General features: G+C 39.4%; 1 protein-coding gene across 1 annotated transcript; it reads left to right on the plus strand.

The window, feature by feature from the left end:
• Nucleotides 1-10,845: 10,845 nt before the first annotated feature.
• LOC145263566 (protein FAM200C-like) lies at nt 10,846-11,232 on the plus strand. The gene has a single exon (XM_080120412.1). It carries the CDS (start codon nt 10,846-10,848, stop codon nt 11,230-11,232), a length of 387 nt encoding a protein of 128 aa, XP_079976538.1.
• The last annotated feature ends 401 nt before the right edge of the window (nt 11,233-11,633 follow it).

Raw genomic sequence — 11,633 nt, forward strand, 5'->3', positions numbered from 1 at the left:
TTGTTGTTACTCTGGTTGCACTTGGTAAAAAAAAAATAGTAATTAAATTGTTGTTGTTACTCTGGTTGCACTTGGTAAAAAAATAGTAATGAAATTAATTGAATGTTACTGATATATGGTAAAAAAAAATAGTAATGAAATTGTTGTTGTTACTCTGGTTGCACTTGGTAAAAAAAATAGTAATGAAATTAATTGAATGTTACTGATATATCCTGCGGTGTCACCAGGTTTGTAAAACCTTGTTGGAAAATTTTCTTTTGTTGTTGTTACTCTGGTTGCACTTGGTAAAATTCTGTCAAATACAGATCTGATTTTCCGTGCAAACATCAGTTCGGCTGGTGACGAACCGGTATCAGTGTTTGGGTTCAGAGTTATCCTGTACACCGATAAAAATTGTTCAAGACTCTTCTCGTCAGTGTCCATGCCTTGGTTTTTCTTCAAGGCTCTTTTGAATGTATCGACGAACCTCTCTGCTAGGCCATTTGACCTTGGGTGGTAGATTGCCGTTGTTAAATGTTCAATGGATAGAGCCTTGCACAATTCTTCAAATTCTTTGCTGGTAAATTGGGTGCCGTTGTCGCTGACAATAGTTTTAGGCACTCCAAAACGATCGAAGAGAACTCTTAGTGCATCTATTGTACTCATCGAAGTAGGGTGTTTGTATTTAAACACTTCTGGCCATTTTGTGAAACTGTCGACGACCACTAAGAAATAATGTCCATTTAAAGGACCTGCATAATCGATATGTAACCGAGTCCACGGCGTATCAGTCTTTGGCCACCGTTGTATCTGCACAGGTGGTGCCTTTGCTGCTAGCTGACACCCTTGCCACTCTCTTACGAGTTTTTCAATGTCCTGGTCCATCCTAGGCCAATACGTATATCTACGCATTAAAGCTTTCATTCTCGACATGCCTGGATGACCACTATGAAATTCTTTTAAAATTGTTCTCTGAAGCGTAGTCGGTATGACGACTCTGTCTGCGTACATCAAGGTTTGAGCACAAATGGAAAATGGTAAAATTTTAGGGTCTTTCTTTAATTTTCCATTTAGTTGCACCAACTTTTTAATTTTCACAATATAATCATCCTTTTCTGCTGCCTTATTTATTTCATCTAGAGTCACTGGTAACTCTCTGATTGTGTTGCACAGTAATCCGGAGAGTTCTTTTTCTTCTGTCAATGCAGCTATTACTGTGTCTTCCAAAGGTTCAGCACACTTTTGGATGAGCTTGGACAGTCCATCTGCATGTCCGATATTTTTGGATGAAATGTACTCCATTTTAAAGTTATAATTTAGTAGAATTATGCTCCATCGTTGGAGTCTATTCGCAGTGTGCGTAGGTATGCCTTTTTTAGAGCCAAAAATAGTCAATAAGGGTTTGTGGTCGGTTTGCAAAGTAAACATCCTTCCATGAATAAATCTATGGAATTTTTTAATGGCATAAATAATCGCCAAGCTTTCTTTTTCAATTTGAGAATAGTTTCTTTCAGCCGGCAAAAGTGATCTGGATGCATGGGCTATTGGCTTTGTTGATCCATCTTCAAGTTTATGGAGAAGAACTGCTCCTACTCCGTAGTCACTTGCATCTGATGCAACAATCAATTCTTTCTGTGGATCAAAATGTGCTAGAGCTAAATCTGATAGCAGGCATTTCTTAATATCTTCAAACGCATTTTGGCATTCTTTTGACCAAATCCACTTTTGTCCTTTTTTTAAAAAATCATTCAATGGTGCTCTCAACTTATGCATGTTTGGAATATAAATAGCATAATATTGAGCCAAACCCCAAAAAGATTGTAACTGGGCAACATTATTGGGTGCTGGCATCCTCTTGATTGCTTCTGTTCTCTGAGGATCCGGTCTTCTGCCTTGGCTGTCGATAATTTGACCAAGATATTTTATCCGTTTTAAAAAGAATTCACATTTTTCGGCACTTAACTTGAAACCAAATTCCTCAATTCTTTGGAAAACTGCTCTGATGTGCTCCTTATGTTCCTGTACATTTTTACTTTTGACAAGGATGTCATACAAATATGCGATTGCAACATCTAAATCAGCAAGCATCGTATCCATTATTTGCTGAAATAGTGCTGGGGCCACTTTTAGTCCAAAAGGAAGTCTTTTTAGTCGGAAAAGTCCTAGATGGGTATTGCTACACAAATACTTAGAATATTCTTCACTGACTTTTACCTGAAGGTAAGCTTCCGATAAGTCGATTTTGGAGAAAATTCTACCTCCATTCAGCTTTGTAAAAATGTCTTCAGGAGATGGAAGTGGATAACTATGATCCATAAGACAGTCATTAAGGCCTGTAGAAAAATCGGCACATACCCGAATCTTCTTATTTTTTTTTTTTAACATACACAGTGGGGCTCACCCACTCAGAATAGTCAACTTTTTCGACTACACCATTCTTCTGTAGTCTTTTTAGTTCAATTTCAATATCTTCTTTTGAAGAAAAAGGCACATTTCTTTTTGGACTAAAAACAGGTTTCACATTCTGTTTTAATTCAAAATTTACTTCAGTTTTGGTGCACACTCCTAATCCCTCTGAAAAAACTTTGGGGAATTCACTTTTTAACACTACCAGAAAATGGTCATTTTGTTTGGAATTTTTCTTTTCCAACGCTCTTACATTATTGCAAAATGAATTTATGGGTAGCTCCCATAAATCAAACAAAACAATCCAATCAATTCCAAAAAGGCAAGAATTTATTCCTGGAACAACTGAAAGGTTTGAGGAAAAAGTTTTCGATCCAAGCGAAACACTCCAATTAAATTCTCCCATGAATTTTAATCGCTCTCCGGAAACACGTTTTGCAAGTTTTTGTGTTTTTCTCAGTTTTGGACCACCAATTCTCTTCCAGGTCACTTCGTCGATAAATGATATGTCGCTACCTGTGTGTAAAAGTAGCTTCACTGAGTGACCATTTATTTGTGTGTGAACGAATTTCCGTTTCCCTCCTTGTTTTATTTCTTCTTTGGACAAGACCACATTTACTTTTGGCTCCCATTTCCGTCTTTTGTCTTGCTTAGTTCGGTAGTGGGATGCCCGGTGTCCCATTAGGCCACATTTGGTACAACGTTGGTCTTTATAAGGGCAATTTTTCTTAAGTGCGGACCCGCACAACTCCAACATTCAAAACTTTTCCCTTTGTCTTTTGAAAATGTCTTGTTTTACTACCTGGACTTGGGATGTGGCTTTTCCCTCTATCCTCGTAGTGTCCCTTTTTACATTTATCAATTTTTGACATTCTTCTGTCACTTTTTGCAAGTTCATTTCCGGGTCTTGTTCCATGATTGATAATATCCTTGACCTTAAATCCTTGTCCTTCGGTGCTGTCAGTCCCTGGACAAATATGTCGCACTTAAACATGTTCACTGATAAATCCTTTAATTTAAACAGTTCACACTGGGCGTTGACTTTGCCCGCATATGTGACAATGTCATCAGTTTCGTCTTTTGACATATTTAAACATCTATACCGTGTATGAAAAAGACTATCTCTTTCACTGAATATAACATACAAAATTTTCACCGTTTCAGAAAAAGAAATCTCTTCCGGTTTTTTAGGCAATATCAAATTCATGAATTTAGTATTTTCTTCTGTGCCCATTTTTTGTAGTAATAGTGCTATTTTTTCCTCATCCGACCACTTTTCGCATCGTTTTGTAAATATCGTTTCAAACCTACGATAATAGGCTGGAAAAGTGTCACCTTTTTCTGGGTCATATTTAAACTCTGAAAGCGAGTTCGCTATACCCTCAGCCGAAAAAAATCTGGATGCACCCTCCTTAGATTTTTCTGACAAAATCGTTTCACAAAATAAGCGATTATCCGTCGTTTGTTGTATTACAAGAGTTTCGAAACGTTCTTGTTGAATTAGCATTTGTTTTTGAAAATCCATTTGGGCTTTTTGTTGAGCGATTAAACTCTCAGTTAACGTTTTCGTCAACGTCGCTATTTGTTCCGATTTCATTTTCTTTTTAAATGTATCAATAGCAAGTTAACGTATACCACAGAGAAGAAGAAAAAAAATATTGTTCAAAAATAAGATGCTTATTTTCACAGAAAATTGTCAACACATAGGAAAGTTCCGAAAAAAAAAATCACCGTTAAAATAACACTTGACAAAATTTCAAGAGACTCTTTTATCGTCTACTTCAGCGGACACACGCAAATTTCTTTTAAAAATTTTCTTTATTAAATAAACACAGATTCCTCAGTATTGTTCATTTGTTGGTTTTTTATCGTATTAACCAAATACAAAAAACACGTCCGTTAATCATGAAGAAAGTCACAATTTACACACACACACACACACACACACACACACACACGCACACGCACACGCACGCGCGCGCGTCATATAACGTCAACTCTTTGGGAGTTTAAAAAGAGAAAAACGGAGTTTAACTCGTCAATAATATAAAAATTATTTTTTACTTGTGTAAATTTGTGGCAGACACCAGTCTTTCGGCGAAAGACTCTTTCGCTTTCTCAGAAGCTTTTTCTTCAATTAAAAGTGAACTTTGTGAACAACAATTTTCAGAATGTCCTCGGTTACTCTTGCATGAGGGACTGAACAAGAGTTTTCACCGACTGGAGTTACGCCCCCTTACCGGTGTACTCATGTTTGGCAGATGTAAATAAAGACGCCATTTTTATAGAAGCTGATCTGTCGTTGTCTTATTCAATCTATTGACATCCTCGATAATGACACATGGTGGCCGCGAGTGGGATAAAGATATGTCTAAGTAAGATGTACAAAAGGATAAGTAGCGGAAAGTTATTTGCAGAAACAGAAACTTTATTGTTCTTGTTTAAAATTGTAATTCGTACGTACGTCACGTGGAGAAAAAAAATGTCGGAAGGAAGCATGGAAGAAACAAACAGACCAGTGGCTGGCATAAGACCACCAGCGGCCTTATGTACGGAAGATAATTTATCGGCGAACTGGAAGTTGTTTAAACTGAAATGGTATAACTACGCCATTATTACGTGTTTGACGAGACAGTCATTACAATATCAAACGGCACTTTTGCTTCACACGTTGGGAGATGACGCATTGAAAGTTTACTACGGATTTCAATTTCTAACACCTGAGGATGAAAGAACACCCACCGAAATTATTCAGGCATTCGATAAATACGCTATAAGGGAAACGAATGAAACCTACGAGCGTTACGCATTTCATTCTAGAAAGCAAGGAGGATCAGAGACTGTGGAATCCTTTATTACGGCATTTCGGACGTTAGTAAAAACGTGCAATTTTTGTGACAATTGCGTTTCATCAGTACTCAGAGATCAGGTAGTGCTGGGAATACACAACTGCCAGACACAAGCTGAATTATTGAAAATAAGACAGTTAGACTTATAAAAATGTATTGACATTTGTAAGCTGTCTGAAAATGCCACGGTCCAGTCCAGAATCCTAAGGCCTGAAGGAGTGAATAAGGTTGATTTTAAACCGAGGAGAAAGACATCGGCACAAACTGACAGAGATTGCTGGGCGTGTGCACTGCGGCATGGACCGAGAAAAGAGTTATGTCCTGCATTTGGCAAGACGTGTTATCAATGTAATGGGAAAAACAACTTTGCCGCGAAATGCAAAGTATCAAGGAAAAAGAAGGTGCAGGCTGTCAAAACCCAATATGAGGACCAGGAAAACGACAGTAGTAGTTCAGACTATGGACAGGTAGACAACATAACGATTAAGGAAAAGGTAAATGCTGTGAGTCAAGAGGTGATAAAGGCGGAAATGATGGTGAAAGGAAAACCAATTGCTTTTCAGCTCGATAGTGGAGCGTCCGTGAACATATTGAATGTGAAACACGTGATTGGAAAAACACTGGAACATTCAAATAAGACCCTTGTCATGTTGAATGGAACAGAAGTGAAGCCGTTAGGAGAGTGTCGAGTTAAAATGATAAACCCCAAAACTGGACAGAAATATGCAGTTAAGTTTGTCATTGTGAAAGAGGATTTCCATCCCTTACTGGGAACAAATGCAATCCAGAAAATGGAACTCGTCACAATCAATAACGACAAATTCAAAATGGTCGCCAAAGTTTCCCAAATGAATGAATCCAGCACCCAGTACTCGGACAGCATTATCAATGACTTCAGAGATGTATTCAAGGAAGAATTGGGTCAATTACCAGGAGAGGTACATTTGCAGGTGGATCCAGGAGTAACACCAAATGTTGCAGCAACACGGAGAATACCAGTGGCACTTAAAGACAAGCTAAAAGTCGAGTTGAAAAAACTGGTTAAGAAGAATGTTATTGAACCAGTGAGCGACCCAACACCATGGGTAAGTGCGTTAGCACTGGTAACTAAGAAAGATGGAAGCCTGCGGATATGTATAGACCCAATACCACTGAATACGGCTCTGAAGAGGGAACATTTTCAGTTACCTACACTGGACTATTTACTACCAGAACTGGCTGACAACAAGGTATTTTCTACCCTGGATCTACGAGATGGATTCTGGCATGTAAAATTAGACGAAGTCAGCAGTCGCTTAACAACATTTGCTACACCATACGGTAGGTTCCGGTGGAAGGTTTTACCTTTCGGTATTTCTCCAGCTCCAGAGATATTTCAAAAGACCCTTTTTAACAATGTGTCCGATTTGCAGGGGGTGGTTAACAAAGCGGATGATCTTCTGGTGATTGGGAAGGGTAAAACGATGGAAGAAGAAACAATTGATCATGACCTAAAACTCAGGAAACTGTTGCAGAGATGTCATGATCGCGGGATGCGATTGAATGCTGGAAAATTGAACTTACAACAAACGTCTATATCTTTCCTGGGACACATAATAACCAGTGATGGTTTACTTCCTGATCCTGGGAAGGTAAGAGCAATAAAAGAGATGCCGTGTCCAACAGATGTGAAAGGAGTGCAACGATTGGTTGGATTCGTGAATTACCTGGCAAAATTTCTACCACACATATCTGATGTGATGGCCTCAATTCGAAATTTAGTGAAGGCAGATGTGCCATGGACATGGTCCCAAATCCACGAAGAGGCTTTTGGGAAAATTAAAGAGTTAGTGAGTGAGGCACCAGTGTTGAGGTACTATGACCCCAACAAATCTTTGGTCATCCAATGCGATGCAAGTGAGAAGGGCATGGGGGCTGCACTACTACAAGAAAGTCAACCCCTAGCCTATACCAGCCGTGCACTGACCGACACAGAAACTCGGTATGCACAGATTGAAAAGGAACTACTAGCAGTAGTCTACGCATGTGAACGGTTTCATCAATATACGTTTGGTCGACAGATAACAGTGCTAACCGATCATAAGCCACTGGAGGCGATTATGAAAAAAGAATTGGTGAAATGCCCAAAACGACTTCAAAATATGCTGATGCGACTACAGGCTTACGATGCTACAGTTCTGTATCATCCAGGTAAGAAAATGTTCCTTGCAGACACTCTATCAAGAGCATACATTTATGCATTGAGCAGTGAAGATATGGACGATGAAGATGATATCAAGGAAGCAGAATATATTCCTGTAACAGAGAGAAGGCTGCTTGAACTGCGCTCAGCCACGAAGGAAGACAGAAGCATGCAGCAGTTACAGCAAGTAATTCTGGAAGGATGGACAGAAGAAAAAATACATCTTGACCCAGAGGTGAGACTATATTTTAACATGCGGAATGAAATGACGGTGCAAGATGGTTTAATTTTCAGAGGAAACCGGGTAGTGGTCCCACTGACACAGCGGGCAGTGTTGAAAGAAAAGCTGCATTCCACACACCTGGGAGTAGAAGGATGTTGCAGAAGAGCAAGAGAATGCTTGTATTGGCCAAATATGAACAGTGACATCAAAGACAATGTGTCAAAGTGCCCCACATGTAGAAAATATGAAGTGGCCAACCCGGCAGAACCATTAATGGTCCATGAAGTTCCTGACAGACCCTGGCGAAAGTGGGAGTAGATCTCTTTAAGTTTGCAGATAGAGACTATCTGTGCACAGTTGATTATATGAGCAACTTCTGGGAAATCGATCATCTTCTCAATACACAAGCAAAGACAGTGATAACTAAACTTTAACACCATTTTGCACGACATGGACTACCAGATCAGGTTGTAACTGATAATGGGCCTCAGTTTAGTAGCCAGGAATTTTCTACCTTTGCAAAAAAGTGGTGTTTTACACATACACCTGTCAGTCCATACAATAGCAAGGCAAATGGCAAAGTGGAATCTGCGGTAAAGATGGCAAAGAACCTTTTCTGGAAAGCGATGGACGATAAGGCTGATCCCTACCTAGCAATGTTGGATCACAGGAATACGCCAGCCAAAGGTCTCTTATCACCAGCTCAGAAGCTGATGTCAAGGAGAACAAAAACACTTCTCCCAACCAGGGAGGATTTACTTAAGCCAGAATTGCCCCAAAATCTGAGAAAATCAGTGAAGCAAGACAGCAGGAGGCAAGAACATTCTTTCAACCACAAAGTAAAACCACTTAAACCATTGTATCCTGGAGATGTAGTACGGATGAAACCACACATAAATGGTCAAAAAAAAGAAAGAGTGGAGGAAAGCTGTTGTATGGAGGAGACTGGATGAGCGATCATACCATGTAAAAGCGGATGGGGACTTATATCGACGGAATAGAGTAGATTTGAAGAAAACTGCAGAGACACCCCCACTCACATCAGGAATACACCAGCCATATGAAGTGCAGAGCGAGTTACCCAAGAATACAGGGCAGAGTACAGAAGAGATATGTAACTCAGAACCACCTCAATATGAAGGTGAAATAAGAGAAAACCTCAACCCGACCCCATCCCCAACAAAACCAAGTCCGGAAAGGTTGCGGACAACACGGTCAGGAAGAATAATAAGAGATCCTGTGAGATTCAAGGATTTCACAACATAAGTGAAAGGGCAGAATAATTCCTGTTAGGTAGGAGGGTAGTCAGCCCAAGGAATGCCTAGATCACTGTGTTTTGTAGACTGTTTTTTTTTAAATTTTTTTTTTAAGATAAAAACGAAATGTAAGAAGCCCCCAGACGTACCCCTCCACCGTACTGTATACCGATACTCTATGGCTGACTGGGATAGCTTCCGTACATTCATATCTGATTTACCTCTGCACTCCATGTTTAAAAAGGATGTGTCCTCTATAGTATCAGATCTGACCGAATGGTTAATTTAGGCATAGACCAATTCATACCATCTAAAAAATTTCAACAAAAACCTAACAGCCAGCCATGGTTCTCCCCAGAATGTGCTGCTGCTATCGCGCACAGAAATCACTTTTTCCATAGCTACCAACGTAATAGATGCACTGAAACTAAAGTTGCTTTCAGGTCTGCCAGCAACCACTGTAAAAGAGTAATAAAAAAGGCAAGAGAGCTATATGCCCAGTCTGTTAAATTCAAGGTAGCTGATCAGCGGCTTGGATCCCACCAGTTTTGGCAAATAACAAATAAAATCCTGAACAGAAGTGTGCGTTCTATACCAACCATTATCAATGGACCAGAGGTCATCTCGTCAGCGTCAGACAAGGCCAAACTATTTGCAAAGAACTTTGCAGCTAATTCTACCCTATGCGACGAAGGCCATCAACTCCCCATATTTCCTCCTATAACACAGAAAAAGCTAGGTAACATACAAATATCCGTACAGGAGATCGCCAAACTAATAAAGAACCTAGATTCCAGTAAAGCAACTGGTCCTGATGGCATCCCAATTATAGTGTTAAAAAAGCTTCAACCAGAACTTGCTCCCATACTTACGAAACTATTTAAGCGCTGCTTTAAGGAGAAGTGCTTTCCGACTCCCTGGAAGACCTCTTCAGTTTGCCCTATATTTAAGAATTCAGGTGATAAGTCATCTCCCTCTCAGTACAGACCTATAAGTCTCCTGTGTGTTATGAGTAAGTTACTGGAATCAATATTAAATAGAGAAATAGTCAACCACCTCAGCAGGAATAACCTTCTTAGTGACACACAATATGGTTTCCGCTCTGCAAGATCTACCGCAGATGTGCTGACGGTTATATCCCACAGGATAAGTGAATCTCTTGACAAAGGCTTCCTTTCTAGGGCAATTGCTCTTGACATATCAAAGGCCTTTGACAAGGTATGGCATAAGGGTCTACTTCACAAGATTTCCAGCTACGGGATAACGGGAAATGTTTTCTCAATCATTAAATCATTTCTCTCCGATAGGTTCATAAGAGTAGTGGTCGATGGACAAAAATCGGAGGCCTGCAATATAAATGCTGGAGTCCCCCAGGGGTCAATCCTGGGCCCAACTCTCTTCCTGATCTACATCAATGACCTCCCTAAACACATACTAAAATCATTCGTTGACATCTATGCTGATGACACAACCATCTACGGCAACACATCAAAGGCTGTAAATGACAAAGTTCTCTCTGATTCTCTCTCCTCTGATCTCGAGCGCGTGGTTCAGTGGGGGAAGATGTGGCTGGTTACCTTTAATGCATCCAAAACCAAACTCCTATCCTTACATCATCAACGCTCTTTTTTTTTTAAATTCTTATCAGACTTTTTGTTGTGTTTTTTTTTTGTTTTGTTTGTCTTTATCTTCTATTTTTATTATTGAGAAAGGGGAAGATGTTGCATGAGGGACTGAACAAGAGTTTTCACCGGCTGGAGTTACGCCCCCTTACCGGTGTACTCATGTTTGGCAGATGTAAATAAAGACGCCATTTTTATAGAAGCTGATCTGTCGTTATGTCTTATTCAATCTATTGACATCCTCGATAATGACACAACTTTAGAGCAGTCATTCCCAACATGGGGCGCATGCCCCACCGGGTGGGGCACGTCAATATTTTGGTGGGGCATGGGCAGGACGTGCACTTCCGCTGCTGATATATATGATAAGCTAAACAATTACTTACACGTCAATAATATACCAATAGAAAATATAACATCTTGTGCTGTAGATGGTGCTCCTGTTATGATGGGCAAGAAAAAAGGCTGCTTAAAATTGATAAAAGATGAGAATCCAGAAATGATTGTTGTGAACTGTGTTATTCATAGAGAGAACTTAGTGGCCAAAAATATTACTCCTGTTCTTAATGAGGTACTACGCTCAGTTATAAAATGTATCAATTCTATCAAAGCTAATGCAAAATGTGAGCGTCTCTTCAAGCAATTTTGTGAAAATGAAGATGCAGACTATGTGAGACTTTTATTTCACACTGACTCTCAAAGGGGAATTGCCTGAAAAGATTCATGGACCTATATAATGTTCTTAGCGACTTTTTAAGTGACAAGCCTGAAATGAAGCACCTGCAAACTGTTGATGGTAAAGCATTTTTAAGTTATTTAACAGATATTTTTGAAAAACTGAATCTGTTAAATAAACAACTTCAAGAATCGAATGAACTCTTTTGGATGCAAAGACAAAGATATTTGGCTTCGTTTCATTTATTGAGGTATGTCAAAAAACATTTCTAACAAAATATTTGACCAGTTTCATTGGCCTAAAAAATGTGAGGTGACTGATGCTGCTGTACTTGTCATTGTGGATCATCTGAAAATAATGGCCTCTGATTTTAAAGAACGATTTTCTGATTTAAAACAAATTGATTTTCCAACATGGGTTACGCAGCCAATGCTAGTGGA

Source organism: Euprymna scolopes, chromosome 39 (genome assembly GCF_053919585.1).
Source record: "Euprymna scolopes isolate OS-2025 chromosome 39, ASM5391958v1, whole genome shotgun sequence".
Classification (NCBI taxonomy): Eukaryota; Metazoa; Mollusca; class Cephalopoda; order Sepiida; family Sepiolidae; genus Euprymna; species Euprymna scolopes.